Raw genomic sequence first — 25,155 nt, 5'->3', positions numbered from 1 at the left:
AACAGTTGTAAGTCACTTACCAGCTTAGTGTTCTAAACCAAGGTAAGTCATAAGAATGGTAGACTCTGTAACCTATGGTGATGATTTCATGGAAGCATTTCACTTGGATGCTTAGAACCTGAAACCAAGAGAAAACATTAACAAACAGCTCCTAATGTCTATATTTATGCTTAATTATTTAATAAGTAACTTGTTGTCACATGTATTTTAAAAATCTTCAGCTACCCACTTTCAGTTATTCTAAAGATCATCAGCAAAAATTCAATATTCAACTTCTCTATAATCAAGTGATGTCCCAAAGAGGTAAGCAAAACAATGTTTTATTCATAACGTTTGAGAGATCCTTCCCAAGGTAGGAGGTGGCACTGTACTTTAGAATTTGAAAGGTATAGTCTGGCTGGGGTCACAGTTAACCAGGCTTAATCAATCCCTCATTACTGCTTCATTTATTGAAGTTGGGTGGCTTTTTCTGTCGATTTTGTTTCTTGCGTTATCCTAGGAAAATGATCCTATGTGAAAATTTCCTTGTATACATTTATTTTTAACAAGTTGGTATTCTTGCCAAGGATAAAGATACTATCAGGACAAATGGCGAAAATATCCTTACTGAGTCACTCAGGGGTTTGGCAAGAGATTTTCATTCTTCCCACCATGCCAACTCTCCCTCAGCCAGCAACACACATCTCTGATCAACCCAAGCAGTGCTTCCTTGACATATTATAAGCAGCCTTCGACATCTGCAGCCCCAATGGCCAGTCAAGTGAGTCTATGCAGTTCTGTCTGCACAGTTTCCAATACACATGCCAAGCAAGTAAGTGAAAGTCACTCAGTCATGTCCGACTCTTTGCGACCCCATGGACTGTAGCCTGCCAGGCTCCTCTATCTATGGAATTTTCCAGGCAAGAATACTAGAGTGGGTAGCCATTCCCTTCTCCGAGGGATCTCCCGACCCAGGGGTTGAACCCAGGTCTCCTGCATTGCAGGTAGATTCTTTACCATCTGAACCACCAGGGAAGCCCCACACATGCTGAATAAATGGGTTTATATTCATGAATCCCTTTTTGATGGTCTATGCAGCAGTCCCTCAAACTGCTGCGTCCAGCAATCTAGATAAAGGTAATTTATGTGAGTCTCAGTGAACTCCAGGAGTTGGTGATGGACAGGGAGGCCTGGCATGCTGCGATTCCTGGGGTTGCAGAGTCGGACATGACTGAGCGACTGATCTGATCTGATCTGATAGCATCATAACCAGTTGGCTTAAGTCAATTCCAAGACTCAAAGAGCAAATGGCAAGCTGAACACTCATCACCAGAAACTAAGAGATCCAAACCTTTGTCAGTATAGCAGACTAACTTTTCCCACCTCTAGAGAATCTACCCAAGGGCTTGTTTTTGTACAGCCCTGGAGCTAAGAATGGATTTTATATCTTTAAACAGTTAAAAACAAAACCCAAAGATGATATGATGGAGACACATGTGGCTCCTTAAAGCCTAAAATAGTACTATCTGGGCCTTTCCAGAAAGAACTAACCAAACTCCGCTAAAGAGTACACTTTGGGATTTCTTTTTAAGATCACCACAAATCAGCTTTCCCAAACCTACCACCCAGGATAGTCTTAGGCTATTTTTCCCCACTATTACATGTCCAATGACATACTTAAAAAAATAATTGTGTCCCCTTGGCAAGAAAATATTATGCCAAATTACTATAAATAATTCTTTTTAAGAAAAAGTTATAAATGTGTTATAAACACAAGGGGAAATCTAAATACCGTCCTTCAAATCACCTTTGTATATATTATCAAGTCTTTTTTTTTTTAACAAAAATAATCACAGAACAGGGACAATACTCAATGCTGGTAAAATGGCAAAGCTATGCTATTTATAGAACCAAGGGCTTTTAAAATATCAAGTGCACTCATGCAATTTCTATGAATACACTTGTTCAAGAACAACCATCAGGTCTATATATGGAGTTTCTCTGAAAGAAGAAAAAAAGAATTTTTAATATCACACACATATATGTATATAGTTGTCACTTACAGCTTATCAACAGAATTAATATGGTACTGCTGGGAAAACAGAAAACAGAGAATTCAAAATAGAGTAAGAATTGGGTGACCACACAGAAACTAATACTCCATGCCACCAATACAGGTAGCAATGCACCAATAGGCCTCTGTTGGCCCAATTAATGTGCTAAGAGCATTAGAAAACAATTGATACATAAGTGTTTACTCTGCTACTTTGGGCTTCCCTGGTGACTCAGCAGCAAAAAAAAAAACCACCTGCCAGTCCAGGAGATGTGGGTTCTATCCGGGGGTTGGAAAGATCCCCTAGAGAAGGAAATGGCAACCAACTCTAGTATTCCTGCCTGGGAAATCCCATGGACAGAGGAGCCTGGCAGGCTACAGTCCATGGGGTCAAAGAGTAGGACACAACTCAGCAACCAAACACCACCACCACTCTCGTTAGTTAGTTACTGAAGATTCAGAGAAATAACATAGGATTTTTGTTCTCAGAGAGGAATAGTCTTTCAGGGAGAACACACACAACTGCAGTACCATGTGCAAACAGCCACACGGATACAAGCACAGGCAGACATGGAAACCTGTGGTGAGGGTGCGGAGGGGCCAGCTGGTGTGAAGGAGGGGGACACACAGAGCCACGTACACGGGAGAGGAGGAGGATGTGCAGGGAGCTAGAAGCAGTCCAGAGATGCTGGAACATGACGCTGGGATGAGTAGAGAGAGATGAGTCTGGTCACAGCATCACAGGAGACAGCATGAAGGGCTGAGCAAAGGAGCTGGTGCAGATCATGAAAGGACATGATCAGACCTGGGTGTCTGGGGTTAACAAGTGGAAAGAACTGATGGGAGAAGCAGCAAGAAAAGAGACAGCAAGGCAGGTAGGATACTACCACCCAGAGGGTGTGGATGAGTGGCAGAAGATGACAGAGTACAGGAAATCAGATACACCAAGGAGGTAGAACTGACTGGATTTGGTGATTGAGGAAACAGAGGGGCTAAGAGAGAGAGAACACAGGGTGATACCAGGGAAGGCTTGAGAGGGAGACAGGGGTATGCAGAACGGCTAGCAACAGAACACAAGCTCAGATTGGGATATGCTGAGTTTGAACTATGGTACCTCCTATGGGTTATCCAAATTACAGTGCTTATTTTCACTCTGGGAATCTGTTTGAAGAAAATAGCCCTGCATATGAAAAAGCTTTACATTTTAATATGTTCAGGATAAAATTATTCACAATAAAGAAACACCAGAATATAACTGGAATGTCTAAAAATAACACATTGATTGCTTTAAATAACTTATGAGGTACTGCATTCCACTGAGTAGATGAATGTATTAAAGCTAACGGTTACAAGGACTATGGAGCAACACAAAACATTCAATATTTAGTTTAAAAAGGATACAGCATTTAGTCACATTACATACAATTACAATCATGGTTTTTAAAAGAAATAAAGATGAAAGGAAATATATCAAATGGCAGTATTAATTGAGTTTTGGTCACTGATGATGGGATTGGGAGTGATTTTTTAAATTATTTATTTTCCAAAGTAATTTTATAAAGAAACCTTATTATTAATATTTTTAAATTAGGTCCATGGCATGTGAGATCTTAGTTCCCTGACTAGGGATCGAACCCACGTCTCCTGCATTACAAAGCAGATTCTTAACCACTGGACCACCAGGGAAGTCCTTCCCAAGTAATTTTAATAAACATTTATAACTCTCACAATGGGAAATGCACTATTTAAATAATTGTGCATTAAGATAATTATTACGGGAGTTTCCAGGAAGGGGTATGGGGAACCTCTTATATCTGTCACATGTTCCCATTTCCTTCTTAAACAAGATATGCTTTAGTAACTGCATCACTTAGAAAGTGTGATTCCAAGCTGTGACGACAACAATTAAAGCACTATAAATAGAAGGTTGAAGAGAAAAAGCTCTTATTTTAAAGAATGCGAGTATGAGTTCCATCTTAAAATAGTAGCTATCATTTCCTAGATGTAAGTTTTTAATAAAACTCTCCTGAATTAGTCATTTTTGAATGCCAGTATTATAAGACAAATGCAAGCTAGGTACAACGTGTACTTCTCAAAATATAAACCCTGGTTAGGGTTATTGGAGAAGGCAATGGCACCCCACTCCAGTACTCTCGTCTGGAAAATCCCACAGACGGAGGAGCCTGGAAGGCTGCAGTCCATGGGGTCGCTAGGAGTCGGACACGACTGAGCAACTTCACTTTGACTTTTCACTTTCATGAGTTGGAGAAGGAAATGGCAACCCACTCCAGTGTTCTTGCCTGGAGAATCCCAGAGACAGGAGAGCCTGGTAGGCTGCCATCTATGGGGTCACACAGAGTCGGACACGACTGAAGCAACTTGGCAGCAGCAGCAGTTAGGGTTATAAAGGTAAATAAGACTTTAAAATATAGATGGTATTGATTGAGTACCAACAGTGTGTGTGTATGCATATATCTACCCATGTTCCCTTAACATACATATCATAAATACAAAGCATGTAGAAATGCATGTGCACATGTGTGTGCATGCATGTGCAGTAAATCTAAGAGCAATAACAGTGCAAACGTATTTTAACTAGATCTTTAATATCCTTCTCTGATTAAACTCACCAAAGAAATAACCTGCAATACAATGGCGTTTTCCTTTCATAGTAGAAAAACAAAAAAGCCCAAGTACTTTAAATGTGCTTATGATTCTCTTTTTAAAAAATCAGAATCCAAATATGCAAGGATGTTTTTAAAGGGTTTTTCAATGCTGTCATAAAAGAATGGTTAAGAATTGGTCTCTATCCACAAATTCTGGCCCTTGTTACCACACCAAATAGTTCAGCTTGGAGAATAATGTCATTTTGTCACTGGGAACCCACCAAACCAACTTGAGTCACTGCCTCCAGGATACTGGTGGTAATCGTTGATCAAAACTACCTTCGAAAGAGGACTAACAATCCAAATGATCCCTAAAATTTTAAATGGCTCCCCACTGCTTTACAAAATAAATTCTGAACATCTTCACATAGTATCTCAAGGGCCTCCAGGATTTGATCCCTAATTACGTTTTCACATTCAAAGGCCCCAAGCTCCTGGTAAAGGTTTCACCTACCCTTTCCTGACACACCCAGCCACTGGGACCTTTGCTCACAGTGCTCACTCCAGCCCGACAGGTCCTCAAGGTCTACTCAAAGATCCTTTCATCCCCAAAGCCTCATTGAGCTCTCTGCCATCACCCCACCTCTCCCCCCTCAGCTTGACCGCTCACCACACAGCACTGGGAAGTGCTCAGCATCCACTCAGTCCTGAAATGTCATCCTGAGACTGCTGGGAGTCCTCGGGGGTTCAGACTCAGGGGACTGGCAGCTGGGGCCCACCCCTCACGTCACACTTGAACAGTGCTCACGCCTGCCTACCTGGCTCTCACACTCAGCACCCTCTAGCCTCACACTAAGTCGGTCCTGTCCATTATCCATCTTTTCTTTGTAAGAAAAAGCTGCAATGTCAGCAAATTAACACAACAGAGAAAGTAATTTCGCATTTTTTTTTAACCTGGATATGCCAAAAAAAAGTACAAAATTAACAAGAGGATGAAAAGAAAAGTGAAAAGGCTTTATGGTCCTTTAAAGAGGTATTCTAGGTCACTTCAGAAGTTGATGGGATTTTTTTTTCAACTGTGTCTGATTTCACTTCAAAACTTCTTTTATTAACAAAAATAAAAGGACAATCATCATATTGCTTCTACAACTTCATCGCTGTGAATATGAGTAAACAGGGGAGGGGAAGGCAGGTAAACTATTTCTCAGGGTGTCCAGGCAGCCAGGAAACAAAGAGGGAGGTAAGATCATAAGAAGGGACTAAACTAACTGAGATGTGTGCATGCATGCTTATTCGCTCAGTCATGTCTGACTCTTTGTAACCCCTTGGACTGTAGCCCTCCAGGCTCCTCTGTCCATGGAATTTTCCAGGCAAGAATACTGCCATGGGTTGTTTCTGGAGATAGGAACTGAGATGGATGAAGACAAATAATAAAAAGAAGGGACATCATGCATAACCCTGGAACAGGCCCTCACTATTCACTGCTAAACCAAGTTCAGCACCTGGGAAGTGATGAATTTGTTTAACAGAATGTGTTTCTCCTTCTTACTTCTACCACTTGGGACTTCAAATGCTTCATGCTTCTTTGGTGATCAAGGTTTTTATACACAGGGAAACCTTGGCTGTGATGATCCTTCCCCCAAGATCTCTGCTTTACCCCGTGACTCCTACTCAGCATTCAATCACTGTGCTGCTGCTGAGAACTGGATAAAGTCCAGGAAGCCTACCAGCACCCCCTCTGCTCTCTTAGCTTCCTATTCTTTTGTCCAGATGCTCACTGCAGCCTGTGATGATATATCTGATCAATTCGTTAGTACGTAGACAGTAAGCTGCATGAGGGCAGACGCAGGTGCGCTGTTCTCAGCCCCACCACACCATTCCCCGGGATAGCCTGGCACAGTTTTGTCTTTGTCTTTGTTTTTTACTGTGCTTTCCCAATAAGATCACAGAGTCTATTTCACTTATTTACTATACTCTTTATTCATATGGCTACCTACACGTCTCTGCCATCAGATTGAGTCTCTTGAAGTCAAGGATATAGCTGATAGTCACATATGTTGAAGACGTGTGTGTACTTCTTTCTACTAAAAGCTTGGCACAGTTTCTGACACAAAGCTGTGTATCTGTTATATGTACTTGGTCTCTGCTTAAAGAACACACTGAATGGCCAATTTACAAGTGGAAAAGATTAGTCAAGGTCATTTCATAATCCAGAAAATGCCTAAAGGAACTAAATTTGCTGTTACCAAGTCTTGAATCACCTTCTTTTTCATGACATACTCAAATTGCTTCAATACTAATGCTGTAAAAGGAAGCGAGATACACTTGGGCAAACACAAAACACTTACAAGAAGCATCAGCATAAAGGATCCCATATAGATGATCAGGAAAAACAACGAAATCATCGTCAGAGTAAGAATTCCACGAATCCACCAGTTTTTCCATCTACAAAGGAAATGTTTGTAAAGTTAGCATCAGTGTATTCTTCAATGTTTGCATGTTGTTTCACTACTAAATTGCCAGACTTAGCAGATTTCCCTTAACTACACTTTAGGAATCCCCATGCACCTACTTTGCCTCATACAATAACAATTACCAACCAAGCAAACCAAGAGCAATTGCTCCGTCACTGAGAGCTTAAGGAAATGTGAAAATTATGTGTGCCAAAAGAAAAAACCAGCTCATGTTCCACATGAATGAGGATGGATCCTCTGATGCTGGGAAGTAAGGTGGCCAACAAGGATGTCTACACATCCCACCTCGGGTCATTCAGATGGGAAGGAGGGGCCAGGTGATAGACCACTCAAAGGAGGTCCCTCCTTCGGGGTGGTTGATATAAATGGTAATAATGTTAAGGTGGGGTATAACAGAGAGAATGGCCTTCTAATGAGAAAAAGTAAAGAAAGGGCAATGCAGAACTGAAACTGGAGAGACTAGCAATTTCAGGAAAATGAGGAAGGTGCGGGGAGATCAGGCATTGAGGACAAGGCCAACCAGAAGGTCACTTCTTTCAGCTCAACTTCTTTCAGCCTGTTTTCCTGAGAGACAGAGCCTTCAGCAGTAGAGTATTCTCTTCTCCTTGGGCCTTTGCTGGTTCTTAGAGCAGAGCTCCCCTGAGCAAAAAACCTGGCTGGTCCCTGGTAGCTGAGTGTGACTTGACCTGCTTAACCCTCTGCTGTCAGTAAGGGCCTGGGAAGCCCATCTCCCCCAACAGAGGGGCATCACACATACCCCTAGTACACCTTACAAATAGCTGCACTCTTTCTGTGGCTACGTCATGAAAAATGTCAGCAGACACTATATGAAACACCCCAAATTGTTCTAATAACACCTATAGAAGGAATATTCATTGGAAGGACCGATGCTAAAAGCTGAACTTTTAATACTTGATGCAAAGAGCCAACTCATTGGAAAAGACCCCATTGCTGGGAAAGACTGAGGGCAGAAGGAGAAGGCAATAAGGGATGAGATGGTTGGATAGCATCACTGACTCAATGGACTTGGGTAAACTCTGGGAGACAATGAAGGACAGGGAAGCCTGGTATGCTGCAGTCCATGGGGCTCCAAAGAGTCGGGCATGACTGAGCGACTGAACAACAACAATAACAACATAGAAAGATATGCTTTCTGAATCTAAAATTCCTGCCCTCTGAGTTTATTCATTCTACATTCATTTTACACTCTACTCAATAATTTCAGACTTCTATTAGTTGAAATTATAACATTTAAATTATATCACAGACATTTTGACCCAACATATGATAACACATAGGCACACCCTATTCTAAGCATTCTCCACTCTATAACAGAAATATTAGCTGATTCCATTCATTTGTCAAACACTAATTACATTCCGTCTTCAGTCACTCTCCTATATAGTCTAGATACCCAGATCTACTCGTCTCTCAAAAATCCCTTTGATCACATCCTTTCTGCACACAAGACCTAAAATGCCAACATTAAATCCAAGCTCTTTTAAATTGTTTTCAAGGTTTTGCACAAGTTTGTCAAATTGTACTTACCCAACTTTATTTCCCTCTCCTGCTTAATTCTGCATGTAGACTCATACATTTTTCATGAGACTGAAAGCTTTGGGGCTGTGCTGAAAAGCTACAGCTGAAAGGTTCCATTTGGCTTTATAGAACGAACTCTTTGAGGATGAATGGATGGATTAGGAAACTGAGCTAGGTCGCAGAGCTAGTCAGAGGTAAATAAAGGACCACAAGCCAGTCTGTGGGTAATAACCCTGTCTTGTTTGCACGAATCTCAGAAAGGTACTAAGCCTTCCTTCATAACTAATTCTCAGACTCAGAATCACTGAGAACATTTTTCAGACAAAGGACACTATCCAAGTGTCGGAAATCAGTCCTTGGTGGGAACTTCAAGGTCCATGTGCACCTCTAACACTAAAGGGCTGGTCTTGAACGTCAGAGAAGCAGAGATTTAAACAGAGACCTACTCTCTTTTATTATACCAATGCTACTCCTCCCAGAAAAATTCCCCAACAAGATCAAAGACTTACTTGCCTTATTGTAATTTAAATGACTCCCCAAACCTCCCAAGAAAACCTAATACAAAGTTAAGCACATAAAGCACAGATTTAAACATAATATATAGCTACTGATAAGGTAACCAAAAGTTACCTCTCAAGGGAGAAGCCCTTAACTCCAAACAGAGCTCTGATATGCAAAACGTATGTACCACTGTTACTAAAATCCAGAGGAAAGTCTAGTTCCAAACTCAAAATTCTTGACTTCCCTTACCATGCCACCATGATCACCTTAGAGGAAGCCTTAATTTTGAGTCCAAGTCATCACCTCACAGATTGTTTTAGATCAAGGAACTGAGAACCAATATAGGAGAGCTTCATTCAAGTCTCCCGTCTCCACGACCTCTGTGAGCTAGAAATGAAATTTCTAAAAAGTAATTAAGCAGTGTTCTTTGCCTGGAAAATCCCATGGACAGAGGAGCCTAGAGGGCTACAGTCCATGGGGTCGCAAAGCGTTGTGCATGACTGAAGCAACTAAACAAAAGCAAGCAGTGTCCTTAAAAGCGATTATCTAAAGCGATGACACATTTATTGCTCAAATCAGGTATGCGATGCACAATGTCTTACAGTTACTACAACTCTTTAGGGGTTTTTATTTCAAAAGTAATAAAACAACAAAAAAATTTTTTTCTTTGTGGTACAAGCATCATGAGTTGTCAAAGACCGAGGCTGACAAGGGAGTTCATCTGAGCCAAGAATCATAGCGTAGAGGCACTCTTTGAGAACAAACAAGAACTTGATGGGCCATCTAGTAAAGAGTAGGGTTTTGGAGAAACCCCATCTACCAGCCTTAGGAGGAAGTGGACAGGAAGCGCGCAGGTTCCCAGGGAGAAGGAAGATGGTATGACAGAGTACAAGAGGACCAGCAAGACTATGCCTGGGTATCTTCATGGTCTCTTAACCTTAACTAGTAATGTCTGGGCCACATCATTCTCTGGCGTGCAGAGCTGTCCCGTGGACTGTAGGATGGCGCTAGCAGTGCCCTCTCTCACTGTGACACCTCAAATGTCTCTGTGCGTGGATGCTCAGTCGTGTCCGACTCTTTGTAACCCCATGGACTGTAGCCCTCTAGGCTCCTCTGTCCATGAGATTCTCCAGGCAAGAAATACTGGAGTGGATTGCCATTTCCTCCTCCTGGGGATCTTCCTGACCCACAGTTCAAACCCTCGTCTCCTGCGGCTCCTGTATAGGTAGGTGGATTCTTTACCACTGAGCCATCTCAGCACCCAGACATTGCCAAATGTTCACAGGTTGTGGGGGATGGTACAAAACCCAAGGCATCGCCCCTGGAAAGAAATACTAAGTTAGATTCATTGCTGAAGAAGCTCTTCACTCAAGGAGAAAGCCAGCCACTTCACTGGCTAATGAATATTCCTTTCCGCAGATCCACGCAAAGGTCAAGAAACAGACTGGGACACCTGCCAAGGGACTGAAGACTTTTCAAGCTCCTTCTAGTATCAATGGCTAATGCTCTCTTTGGCATTATATATTAGAGTCTTAAAAATGAACATAAATCTTGTCCAAGGAATTTCACTTTAAAGATTTTATCTGGACTTTGAACAAGATGGTGGAGGAGTAGGTGAACGTGGAGTACATCTCTCTCCATGGATACATCAGGAATACACCTTCAGACACAGAAGTGCTTGAAGAACACCAGCTGAGAGCAGACAGGAGTAACTGACCACTCAGTACGATGAAAGAAGTAGGGGGAAAAAAGGAGAGTTAGTAGGACTGGACCTGCACTCAGCAAGTGGGGGAACTGAAGCAGGGGTCCGATCCCCACAACCAGAGGAGAAACAATTGAGGCTGAGAGTGAAGCAGCTGATCTGTGACAGCCCAAATGGAATGAGAATCACACAGACAATCCTTGTCACAGCCATAGGTACCCCAGACAGGGACGCATGTTTCCCAGAAGGCATAGCAACTGGGAGCTGAAGCGTAGGGATTGTGGAGCAATCCCAGGGAGAGGTCTGCTGTTGACTGTGGGGAGTTGGCCCGAGGGGACATGAGGAAGGAGACTGTGGTGGGAAATGCCTCTGGAGGAAAATCAGGCAGCCATGGAGGCAAGCAGATACTCCTGAGTCATGCGTAGGGGTGGCGCCATCACGAAAGCCTCTTTCTCCACATGCCTGCACTAGCAGCTGAACAACAGAGAGGCTCGCCCACCAAACACCCGACGCCCAAACAACAGAGAAGGACCCCAACCAGGGGAGCCCTTTCAGTGCCTTACGCACAGAACACCAGAGTAGGACCCCAGTCAGCGGGGCCCCTTTATGTGCCTGACACACTGAGCAACAGAGCACCCCAGGCAGGGGAGCCCTCCAAGTGCCTGAATGGGCAGAGCAATGCAGAAGCATTAGCCAAAGAGGCCTTCCGATTGCCAGCCACCAGAGGCTAGAAAAAGATTCTGAGAGTCCCTTGAACTGCAAGGAGATCCAACCAGTCCATCCTACAGAAAATCAGTCCTGAATATTCATTGGAAAGACTGATGCTAAAGCTGAAACTCCAATACTCTGGCCACCTGATGCAAAGAACTGACTCATTGGAAAGGACCCTGATACTTGGAAAGATTGAAGGCTGAAGGAGAAGGGGGGGACAGAGGATGAGATAGCTGGACGGTATCACCAACTCAATGGACGTGAGTTTGAGTAAACTCCAGGAGTTGGCAATGGACAGGAAGGCCTGGCATGCTGCAGTCCATGGGGTCGCAAAGAGTTGGACACGACTGAGCAACTAGACTGAGGGCCATAGCTCCTGTGGCTGAGGCAGTCCATGTCCCTGCACACTTGGCACCACCAGGGTTCCCACAACCAAAACAGCTACGCCACCTTCACACTCAGTCCTCACTGGACATAGCTGCCACAGGCTAGAAAAAGCCCTAATAGCACCATATCTCCTGTGATGATAGCCACCGGCGCTCCTGCATAGCCAGTACTGCCAGGGTCCCTGTGATCCAAGCAACTATGCCACCTCCATGCATGATCCCCACTGGGACAGAGCTGCCAGAGACTAGAAAAAGTCCTGCGTCTGTGCACACGGGGTCACTTTGGTCATGGCCAACTCCTTGTGACCCTGTGGACTGTGGCCTGCCAGATTTCTCTGTCCAGGGGGTTCTCCAGGCTGGAATACTGGAGTGGGTTGCCATATCCTTCTAGAGCACACTATTTCCTGCTGCCCTAGCCTCCGGCTGCTTTGAGTACCTGGTGTTGTCAGGGCCCCCATGACCCAAGCAGCTGCGCCACCCCCTACCTGGCCCTCACTAGGGCAGACCCAAGTCCTCCAGGGCAGCCTTAGGAGCAAACCCCTGTGAACAAGCCACATGCAGAGGTGGACATAAAACCACAACTGAAACCCAAGGGCAGGGTGACTAAGGAAGAGGACCCAAAACCTTCCCACCAGCTGTACAAGCTGCAGATTAAATCCACATGATCAACTAGGCTGACTCTGTGGCTATGGAATACATGAAAGGACAATGAGAATTCTGACAAAAGACCACGCACTAGTTCTGACAACTGTGGACATCAGAGGCAAGAACACGCAGGAGTAGAACCAGATTAGAGTATGAGCTGCCCCAGAGCAGGTCCAGAGACCAGCAGTACTGGAGGGCATCCTAGGGAGGTGAGGTGAACTGGGACTCCCATCGAGGGAATGGACACTGGTGGCAGAGACTCAAGAAAAACATTTGAACATTTATTCTTTTTATATTTTGACTTGTCCTGTAGTTGCTTCTGGATATTTTTTTCTTTTCCTTTTTTTCCCTCTGTTGTTGCAATTGTCAATTTAGGTAGTATTATTCAATCTTTTTAAGCTTTTGAGATTTTTTTAAAGCACATTTTTTATTTTTGTTATATACTTCAGCCTCTGTGTTGGCCTTTTATGGTTCTGGGGAGTTTTCCTTATTTTTTTTCTTTCTTTCTCTTTTTTAATTTTAATTTTTAAAAATTTATTATTTTTTCTACATTTATTCCTTTGTTTTTTTTCCTACTATTCTTTTCCTGTTTCAGTTAGTCTTTAATACATATAAATCTTTATCTACCTTATCTATCTTCATCTATCTTAAACTTTGCATTTCTATTAGTTCTTTCTTCTCTTTCTTTTCTTTTTCTCACCATATTTGTTAGCTTTGTTTTCATTGCTTTAAAAATTCCCCAGTTAGCATCTTGCTTTAGTTTTGTTTTCCAGTTTGTGCTTTAGTTACTTATGTTCTTAACTGGTGGATATCACTTTTGATTCCCTTTGTTTACCGGGTCAATCTATTACACTTTTTTTTTTTTTTTGGACTGTTTTGGTTTTGCTTATGGGTGTATACGTATGTTTGTAAATTCCATTATTTTAGTTATTATTTGCCTGATTTTATAATTGCCATTTGTCTGGGGTGTGCCTTCTGTTTCTCGTTTTTGTATATTTGTTTTAATCCCATCTAATGCAATAACAAACCACCTGTGGTATCTCCATTTCCAGCCAGAGACCAGGCCCTGAGCCTATGGAGCCAGAGTACTAACTCCAAGACCCTAGACTACCAGAGATTCCTAGCCCTAGAGAGTACCAAATAGCCAGAACTACCCAGCAAGGATCTCATTCAAAATTGATGGAGAAATCAAAAGCTTTACAGAAAATCAAAAGTTAAGAGAATTTAGTACCAACAAGTCAGCTTTACAACACATGTTAAAGGGACTTAGTCAGGAAAAACAAGAGAAGAAAAAGATCTAAAAAAAAATAAACCCCAATCAAGAAAATGGCAATAGGAACATATATATCAATAATTACTTTAAATGTAAATGTATTAAATGTTCCAACCAAAAGACACAGACTGGCTGAATGGATACAAAAACCCATATACATGCTGTCTACAAGAAACCTACTTCAGACCTAAAGACACATATAGACTGAAAGTGAGATGCTGGAAAAAGATATTCCACGCAAATGGAAATCAAAAGAAAGCTGGAGTAGCAATCCTCTTATCATACAGAATCAACCTTAAAATAAAGACTATTATAAGAGACATGGAAGGGCACTACAAAATGATCAAGGGATTGATCCAAGAGGAAGACAACCGACAGTAACACAATAGTACTAGGAGATTTTAACACCCCACTTACACCAATGCACAGATCATCAAAACAGAAAGTTAATAAGAAAGTACAAGCTTTAAAATGACACATTAGATCAGGTGAATCTCATTGATATCTTCAGGGCATTCCATCCAAATGCAGAAGAATACACTTTCTTCTCAAGTGCATATGGAACATTCTCCAGGACAGACCATATCTTGGGTCACAAATCAAACCTCAATAAATTTAAGAAAACTGAAATAATACCAAGCCTCTTTTCTGACCACAATGCTATGAGACTAGATATCAATTATAAGGAAAAAAAAAAAAAACCGTAAAAATACAAACACATGGAAATTAAACAATACGTTTCTAAATAATGAACAGGTTACTGAAGAAATCAAAAGGGAAATAAAAAAATTCCTAGAAACAAATGACAATGAAAACACACTAACTCAAAACCCATAGTTTGCAGCAAAAGCAGTTGTAAGAGGGAAGTCTAAAGCAATACAATCCTACCTCAAGAAACAAGAAAAACATCAAATAGATAAAAGAACAACAACAACAAAAAATCCCAAAGTTAGCAGAAGGAAAGAAATCATAAAGATCAGAGCAGAAATAAATGAAAGAAACAATAGTAAAGATTAATAAAACTCAAAGCTGGTTCTTTGAGAAGATAAACAAAATAGACAAATTTTTAGCCAGACTCATAAAAAAAAGAGAGAAAGAATCCAACCTACAAAATTAGAAGTGAAAAAGCAGAGGTTACAACAGACAATGCAGAAATACAAAGGATTATAAGAGACTACTATGAGCAACTATATGGCAAGTACATGGAAAACCTGAAAGCAGTGGACAGATTCTTAGAAAACTTCAATTTTCCAAGACTGAACCAGGAAGAAACAGAAATTATGAACAACCCAGTTTTAAGCACTGAAATAGAAACTGTGATAAAAAAATCTCCCAAAAAACAAAAGCCCAGGGGCTTCACAGGAGAATTCTGCCAAACATGTAGAGAAGAGCTAATGATTATCCTTCCAAAACTCTTTCCAAAAATTTCAGAGAAAGGAACACTTCCAAACACATTCTACGAGTCCCCATCACCCTGATACCCAAACCAGACAATGATAACACACACAAAAAAGAAAATTACAGGCCAGTATCACTGATGACTGGCATCACTGACTTGATGGACATGAGTTTGAGCAAGCTCTGATGCACAGGGAAGCCTGGCATGCTGCAGTCCGAGGGGTCACAAAGAGTTGGACACAACTGAGTGACTGAACTAAACTGACTGATCACTGATGAATATAGATGTAAAAATCCTCAACCAAATTCTAGCAAACAGAATTCAACACATTAAAAGCTTATACACCATGATCAAATTGGGTATTCCAGGGATTCAAGAGCTCTTTAATATATGCAAATCAATCAATGTGATGCATCATATTAACAAATTGAAAGATAAAAACCATATGATAATCTCAATAAATGCAGAAAAAGCCTTTGACAAAATTCAGCAACCATTTATGATTTTAAAAAAAACTCTTCAAAAAATGGGCATAGCAGGAACCTACTTCAAAATAGTAAAGGTCCTATATGATAAGCCCATAGCAAACATTATTTTCAATGGTGAAAAACTGAAAGCATTCCCTGCATTCCCTCTCAGATCAGGAATAAGAAAAGGGTTCCCATTCTCAGCACTATTATTCAACATAGTTTTGGAAGTTCTGCTGCTGCTGCCGCGTCAGTCATGTCCGACTCTGTGTGACCCCATAGACAGCAACCAGGCTCCCCCATCCCTGGGATTCTCCAGGCAAGAATACTGGAGTGGGTTGCCATTTCCTTCTCCAATGCATGAAAGTGAAAAGTGAAAGTGAAGTTGCTCAGTCATGTCTTAACTCCTCGTGACCCCATGAACTGTAGCCCACCAGCCTCCCCCATCCATGGGATTTTCCAGGCAAGAGTACTGGAGTGGGTTGCCATTGCCTTCTCCTTGGAAGTCCTAGGTACAGCAATCAGAGAAGAAAAAGAAATAAAGGAACTCAGATCAGAAAAAAAGTAAAATTCTCACAGTTTGCAGATGACATGATACTAAACATAGAAAATCCTAAAGATACTATCAGAAAATTACTAGCTAATCAGTGAATTTAGCAAAGTCTCGGGAAACTAGGCCATGCTGTGTGGGGCCACCCAAGACGGAGGGATCATGGTGGAGAGGTCTGACAGAATGCGGTCCACTGGAGAAGGGAATGGCAAACCACTTCAGTATTCTTGCCTTGAGAATTACATGAACAGTATGAAAAGGCAAAAAGATAGGACACTGAAAGATGAACTCCCCAGGTTGGTTGGTGCCCAATATGATACTGGAGATCAGTGGAGATATAACTTAAGAAAGAATGAAGGGATGGAGCCAAGCAAAAAAAACACCCAACCTAGACAGCATGTTAAAAAGCAGAGACATATTTTGCTAACAAAGGTCTGTCTAGTCAAAGCTATGGTTTTTCCAGTGGTCCTGTATGGATGTGAGAGTTGGACTATAAAGAAAGCTGAGCACCGAAGAATTGATGCTTTTGAACTGTGGTGTTGGAGAAGGCTCTTGAGAGTCCCTTGGACTGCAAGGAGATCCAACAAGTCCATCCTAAAGGAGATCAGTCCTGGGTGTTCATTGGAAGGTCTGATGTTGAAGCTGAAACTCCAATACTTTGGCCACCTGATGCAAAGAGCTGACTCATTTGAAAAGAGCCTGATGCTGGGAAAGATTGAGGGCAGGAGGAGAATGGGATGACAGAGGATGAGATGGTTAGATGGCATCATCGACTCAATGGACATGAGTTTGGGTGGGCTCTGGGAGTTGGTGTTGGACAGGGAGGCCTGGCGTGCTGCAGCTGATGGGGTCGCAAAGAGTCAGACACGACTGAGTGACTGAACTGAACTGAACAGGATACAAAATCAATACACAGAAAGCACTTGCATTCCTATATAATAACAATGAAAAATCAGAAAGAAAAATTAAGGACTCAATATTCACTTTTGCAACAAAAAGAATAAAGTATCTAGAACAAACCTACCTAAGGAGACAAAAGAACTGTATGTATAAAATTATAAGACACTGATGAAAGAAATCAAAGATGACATAAACAGATGAAGAAACATTCCATGTTCCTGGGTAGGAGGAAGCAATATTGTGAAAGTGACTATTCTACCAAATGCAAACTACAGATTCAGTGTGATCCCTATCAAATTACCAATTGCATTTTTCACAGAAATAGAAAAAAATTTTCACAATTCATATGGAAACACAAAAGACCCCAAATAGCCAAAACAGTCTTGAGAAACAAGAATGGATCTGGAGGAATTAACCTTCCTGACTTCAGACTATACTACAAAGCCACAGTCATCAAGACAGTATGGTACTGGCACAACAACAGAAATATAGACCAATGGAACAAGATAGAGAGCCCAGAGATAAACCCAAGCACCTATGGGTACCTGATTTTTACAAAGGAAGCAAGAATATACAATGGGGCAAAGACAGCCTCTTCAATAAATGGTGCTGGGAAAACTGGACAGTTACATGTAAAAGAATGAAACTGGAACACCTTCTAATGCCACACACAAAGATAAACAAAATGGATTAAAGACCTAAATGGAAGACCAGAAACTATAAAACTCTCAGAGGAAAACACAGGCAGAACACTTGATGGCATAAATCAAAGCAAGATCCTCTGTGACCCACTTCCTAGAGTAATGGAAATAAAAACAAAAGTAAACAAGTGAGGCCTAATTAAACTTAAAAGCTTCTGCACAGCAAAGGAAACTATAAACACGGTGAAAAGACAACCCTCAGAATGGGAGAAAATGATAGCAAATGAAACAACCGACAAAGGATTAAATATACAAGCAGCTCATATAACTCAATACCAAAAAACAAACAACCCAATCAAAAAGTGGGAAAAAGACCTAAACAGACATTTCTCTAAAGAGGACATACAGATGCCTAACATGAAAAGATGCTCAACATCTAGATCTAGCGAAATGCAAATCAAAACTACAGTGAGATATCAACCAACTCACACCAGTCAGAATGGCCATCATAAAAAAGTCTACAAACAATAAATGCCAGAGAGGGTATGGAGAAAAGGGAACCTTCTGTTGGTGGGAATATAAATTGATACAGTCACTATGGAAGATGGTATGGAGATTCATTAAAAAACTAGGGGAAAAAAAAAAAAAAAAAACACCATATGACCCAGCAATCCCACTACTAGTTATATATCCTGAAGAAACCAAAATTGAAAAAGACACATGTATCCCAATATTCACTGCAGCACTATTTACAATAGCCAGAACATGGAAGCAACCTAGATGTCCATTGACAGATAAATGGATGAATCTGTGGAGCATATACAAAATGGAATATTACTCAGCCATAAAAAGGAACACCTCTGAGTCAGTTCTAATGAGGCAGATGAACCAAGAGCCTATTATACAGAGGGAAGTCAGTCAGAAAGAGAAAGATAAATATTGTATATTAACAGAGATATATGGAATCTAGAAAGATGGTACCTATGAATTTATTTGCAGGGCAGCAATGGAGAAATAGACATAGAGAACAGACTAATGGACATGGGGTGGGGGCGGGGGGAAGGAGATGGTATGTATGGAGAGAGTAACATGGAAACTTACATTACCATATATAAAATAGACAGCCAATGGGAATTTGCTGTATGACTCAGGGAACTCAAACAGGGGCTCTGTAACAACCTAGAGGGGTGGGATGGGGGAGAGGTTCAGGAGGGAGGCAACAGGTATGCCTATGGCTGATTCGTGTTGGTATTTGTCAGAAAACAACAAAATTTCTGTAAAGCAATTATCCTTCAATTAAAAATAAATAAAATTTAAAAATTTTATCTGAAGAAAATAATTATGGATGCTAAATAAAAGTTAGCTATAAAAATATACATTTAAAGCAGAGTTGGTTTTAATTGTGAAAATTTAGAAACTGGCTGTCTAGCAACATCTGTTTAGTTAAGTAAATTGAACCAAAGCTGTACAAGGAATATATCATGCAGCCATCCAAGTATTTACATATATTTAAGGATGTTGTTCCTAATACCAGGGAATGAAAATGAAAAGAGCAAGGCAGAAAAGAGTACAATGCTGCTTTTACATTACACACACAGGCACACACATGCACACACTGCAAAAAAAAGTTTCAAAGATAAACAGTATTTTCATCAGTAATGTCTCAGTTGGAGGGTTACAGGGTTTTTTTCTGCAATCCAGGTTTATTTCTTATGCAATTAGTAGTTTTACTCCTTTGCATCTACAACTTCTAAATTTTTGCAAGGCAGACTATTTGGGATATTAAATAAAAAGAGGCTAAAATGTGTAAAACATAGATTTTAAAACATTCATTTAATTTTTACAGAGAAGTTTCTTGAGAAGATTCAAAGTAGTCATTTATTACCTGCTGTTTTTTTTTTTTTAAAGTGAAATCTTTCATAAATAGAGCGCAATTCTTTGCTTCAGAATGTGGCTCTATCACTTAGCCAGGTCATTTGCTACATGACCCTGGATATGACACATATCTGTGCTTCAGTTTCTCCATTTATACAACAGGTATAATATAACCATACCTGTGTTACAGGGTTGATGTGATAATAAATTAGTCAACACAAGTAAAGTGCTTGGAGAAGCACCTAGCAAATATACATGGTCAATAAATACCAGCTACTATTACCTGCTATTGTTGCTTTATGCCAGGAAAAAAAAAAAGTAAGGAAAATCTTGTTATGCATGACACACAGGAATCCAGCATTATTCTTATATAACGTCAACACAGAAAAAAGTCCAGATCCAAAATAGACTAGGTGAGATTTTAAAGCAAAGGTACGTCTGTGAACTAGGTCATGAAAACAACTGGGAACAAGAAATATTAAAATAATAATCATACTTTTAATAAGGGAGAGCAACATTTTTTTCTGTTGGCTAAAAAACATGAAAACTTTGCCTTGAACCAGTTTATTCTAATATGGCTATCCTCTAGGAAATTAAAAATCAGAAAAGCTCATATTTTATTTACTAGATATGACTGCTACTGCTGCTAAGTCGCTTCAGTCGTGTCCGACTCTGTGCGACCCCAGAGACGGCAGCCCACCAGGCTCCCCCGTCCCTGGGATTCTCCAGGCAAGAACACTGGAGTGGGTTGCCATTTAATCAGTGTTTTTCAGACTTCAAGTTATGACCCATGGGTAGTAAAAATCAATTTAGTAATTTAGCATTTTTTGGTCCAAGAACCTAGAACCGTTATCAAAAATAAGAGAAATCAGAGTGCATCACACACAGTTATGGCAAGAATTGCTTCATAACATTTTTCCAGCAGTTAAAATATAATTTGCGTCTCTCTTGGGGCAGGTGGAAAACAGACCTCTTATTCTGTGTCACAGTATTAAGAAACTGAAGAAAGAGTGTTCTGTACCAATATTTAAGATTTTATATGCTCATCTGGGTAACAGATTACACTTATTTTGCCCTTATAAATTTTATAATTCATATTACAATGGAGGGCAATATAAAATTAGTTTCTTATTAGACATTTAAAGGTATAACAGAAAAACAAAAGGGCAAAGTGTTGTGGAGTCTGGACAATGATTTTAAATTCTGTTAGAAGGAAAAAAATTACCTATTTCCATCTGGCATTTGAAAACACAGAACAGAGGATACAGAATTTTCTTTATTTGATGTCCCAGAATCAGAAAAGGCAACTTGATGTGATAAATGGGTCACTGGCTTCGGAAACCCGGCAGACAGGGGCAGAAATGCCAGGTCCACAACTTATTAGCTTTATAACATTCACCAGCTAACCTCTCAGACTTGGTTTTCTGAAACTTAAGACTTTAAAGATTAATGAAAGGATGTATATCAAGCCTCCAACACTGTGCTCATGTATGGTGAAAAATGTAAAAGTCTTCTCTCATAGCTCTAAAACTCACAAAAAGTGAAATTTCTTAGACCAGTGTAAGAAATGGTCCAGGATAACCTCACAGCTTATCTTGTTCACCCCTCAGATTGACCTTCAACCAATCGTACCTTGAAGACAAACCAGACAGAGCTTTCTTGAGGATCTCGGGGGTTCTATCTAGGGATGGTGGAATTTCTGGAATATCAGAATCTGTTCTGGAATCCAAGTCTCCATATCTGTCATCAATATCTGTTTCCTAAAATTAAAGAAAAAAGAAAATCACTTTGCAAAATAAAAGGGAAAAAAGTGCATGCTTGCCAATACATCTATTTATTGCTCAGAGTACCAACTCTCATTTCCATAACTTAAAAAAAAAAAACTATTAACTTATTTTGAATATGCAAGCACTGTTGGACATCTAGTTAGTAAAGTTCCTGCTAAAGTCTATCAACATAAAGGATTAATTTAAACAAAAAACACAAAAAGAAGTTTCTGTATTATCTAAATCAGAAGTGTACCACAGTATCAAATATTCATTGTTTCTCTGCTTAACAGAAAATATAGTGTTTGTGTTAATGTAGATTCTGATCAATGGTACATGAGTGAGTGAGTGAAGTCGCTCAGTCATGTTCGACTCTCTGCAACCCGGTGGACTGTAGCCTACCAGGCTCTTCTATCCATGTACAATGGTACATAGTCTCTTTTTTATTTGATTGCAATCAAAGCATCTCCAATAGGAATAATATCTTACATTGGCATGGCATTTTAGATAGATACACAGATAGTGAAGCTGAATCTGACCTCTGTACCCCAACACTGAATTAAATCTCTGAGACTTCTGGGTGAAGTTAAAAAAGAATAGCTTTATTGCTTTGCCAGGCAAAGGCAGCCACAGCAGGCTAATGCCGTCAAAATCGTGTGTCCCAACTTGGAGAGAGTAGTGGAAAGTTTTATAGTTATGGGGTGTGACCAACTTGCGGACATTCTTGTGACTGGCTGGTGGTAAGCAGGGTCAGCCTCATCAGCCTTCAGGTTCCAATTGGTCTGGGGTCCGTGCGCTTGCGGGCAGCGACCCCCATTAATCATTAACTTCTCCCACCTGGTGGGGGTTTCAGTATCTGCACAACAGCTCAAAGATTCTGCCATGGGTATCTCTTACTGGGAACCAGGACCTTGCCCCAAGGCCACACTATTGTTTCTCTTGACGGTTTCTCCCTTGTCTTGCATCCCCTGCCTTTCCTAATTAACAACGGCTAGAATCTGGCTGTTGGAACTCAGTGAAGATCAGAGAGGCTGAATGAAGGCTATTCCTGTAATCAGATGAATGGGGGACACACAAAGGCTCTGTGCCCAGGAGTCCTAGAGGGCCCTGCTAGGTATCAATAGATAGACAGATATAAATATGTAGATATACAGATACATACACACACACATATATATAAATAAATAAATAAATAGTCATATAAAAAGAGATCAAATCAGTCAATCTTAGGATTCCTTTAGAGGAAATACACCCTGAATATTCACCGGAAGGACTGATGCTAAAGCTGAAGCTTCAATACTTTGGCCACCTGATGTGAAGCACCAACTCATTGGAAAAGACCCTGATGCTGGGAAAGACTGAAGGTAAGAGGAGAAGGGGATGACAGAGGATGAGTGGTTGGATGGCATCACCAACTCAATGGACATGAGTTGGCGAAAACCCCAGGAGATGATGAAGGACAGGGAAGCCTGGCGTGCTGCAGACCATGTGGCTGCAGAGAGTGGGATGCGACTTAGCAACTGAACGACAATATACATATACTTATTCTAAACACTCAAGCTTCCATCATTTTATTAGATCCTCAAGAGATAATCCTGGCCACGATGGTGGAGTACAAAATCCTGGAGCCCACCTCCTCTCATGGGCACACCAAGTTTACAACTATTATCTGAAAAGCTACTGATGAGAAAGTGTGATAGAATCTACCAGAAAAGATCTTCTACAACTAAAGATACAAGGAAAAATCCACAAGGAGACAGAAAGGAGGGGCAGTGGGGTGGTACAGTCAAGATTCATACTATAGAAAAAGCAGTTTTAAGAGGAAAGGTTATAGTGAAGCAAGCCTACCTCAGTCTCCTAAAACAAGGAAATAAAAGCAAAAATAAACAAATGAGATCTAAGGAGACTTAAAAGCTTTTGCACAGCAATGAAAACCATCAACAAAACAAAAAGACAACCTACTGAATGAGAGAAAATATTTGCAAATGTTATGACTAATAAGGAATTAATATCCAAAATATATAAACAGCTCATACAACTCGCTATCAAAAAAACCAAACAACTCAATCAAAAAATGGGTAGAAGACCTATATACGCATTTTTCCAAAGACATAAAAATGGCCAATAGGCACATGAAAAGGTGCTCAACATTACTAATTATCGTAGAAATGAAAATCAAAACCACAATAATATATCACGTCACATCTGTCAGAATGACTATCACTAAAAAGACCACAAATAACAAATGTTGGCAATGATACGGAGAAAAGGGAACACTGTACACTGTTGGTGGGAATGCAAATTTGTATAAGCACTGTGAGCCAGTATGGAGGTTCCTGAAAGAACTAAAAATAGAACTCCATCAACAGATGAATGGACAAAGAAGATGTGGTATCGGGGCTTTCCTGTTGGCTGTGTGGTGAAAAGTCCGCCTGCCCATGCAGAAGACACAGGTTTGATCCCTGATATGGGAGGATCCCACATGCTGTGGACCAGCTAAGCCTGTGCACCACAGCCATTGAACCTGGGCTCTAGAACCCGGGAACTGCAACTACTGAAGTTTGTGTGCCTAGAGCCCATGCTCTGCAACAAGAGAAGTCACCATAGTGAGAAGTCACCATAGTGAGAAGTCTGTACACTGCAACTAGAGAAAAGCCCATGCAGCAACAAAGACCCACACAGCCTAAAATAAATAAAATTATAAAAAAGATGTGGTGCATACACACACACACACACACAAACACACACACACACACACACTGGAATGCTACTCAGACATAAAGAAGAATAAATTTTGCCATCTGCAACAACATGGATGGACCTGGAGGGTATTATGCCTAGTGAAATCAGTTCAGTTCAGTCGCTCAGTCACGTCCGACTCTTTGCGACCCCATGAACCACAGCACACCAGGCCTCCCTGTCCATCACCAACTCCCGGAGTTTACCCAAATCCATGTCCATTGAGTCGGTGATGCCATTCAACCATCTCATCCTCTGTCATCCCCTTCTCCTCTTGCTCCCAACCCCTCCCAGCATCAGGGTCTTTTTCCAATGAGTCAACTCTTTGTATGAGGTGGCCAAAGTATTGGAGTTTCAGCTTCAACATCAGTCCTTCCAATGAACACCCAGGACTGATCTCCTTTAGGATGGACTGGTTGGATCTCCTTGCAGTCCAAGGGACTCTCAAGAGTCTTCTCCAACACCACAGTTGAAAAGCATCAATTCTTCGGCGCTCAGCTTTCTTCACAGTCCAACTCTCACATCCATACATGACCACTGGTAGCAATCTTCATTAAAGAGTGCTACACACATAAATGCTTTGGGAGAGTGGTTTACAAAGGGGGAAACTGGGGGGAAAGCGGCTGAAATGGGTGAGAAGGAAGAGGATATTCACAGCAGGTTAATACAAGCAGAAGGAGCACTGAGCAGAATGTTGGGCCAGAAGTTGATCCTAAGAATGAAAGTATATAGGGAGATTCTAAATGTTTAGGAAATCTCCAACCAAACTCAGCCCTCATTAGCACCAAAGCTGTGGCAAATTTCATCACCCCTTCCAACTGTTTCTTTACCCATAAAAACTGGAAACATTAAAAAAAAACAAACCCCAAAACTGGAAATATTTAATGCCAAGGACTCGGTTCAGTCAGTGAAATAGTAAGCTATTATTATTATTCATACTATCAAATCG

The 25,155-nt window shown here is 40.9% G+C and overlaps 1 protein-coding gene across 3 annotated transcripts in view; it reads right to left on the bottom strand.

The window, feature by feature from the left end:
- The window catches only part of CDS1 (CDP-diacylglycerol synthase 1), a 76,007-nt gene that overhangs the window by 38,823 nt on the left and 12,029 nt on the right, over positions 1-25,155 (bottom strand). For all 3 annotated transcript variants that reach the window (XM_055588984.1, XM_055588983.1, XM_055588982.1), the window contains exons 2-4: positions 21,334-21,461; positions 6,987-7,083; positions 21-118 (exon numbers count right to left, since the gene is read on the bottom strand). In XM_055588984.1, coding sequence (XP_055444959.1) covers positions 21-118; positions 6,987-7,083; positions 21,334-21,461 — 323 coding nt within the window. The remainder of the gene's footprint in view (positions 1-20; positions 119-6,986; positions 7,084-21,333; positions 21,462-25,155) is intronic.

The sequence above is a fragment of the Bubalus kerabau genome, chromosome 7, assembly GCF_029407905.1.
Source record: "Bubalus kerabau isolate K-KA32 ecotype Philippines breed swamp buffalo chromosome 7, PCC_UOA_SB_1v2, whole genome shotgun sequence".
NCBI lineage: Eukaryota > Metazoa > Chordata > Mammalia > Artiodactyla > Bovidae > Bubalus > Bubalus kerabau.
Note: the sequence above shows the minus strand (reverse complement) of the source record. Positions and strands in the feature narration are given on the sequence as shown.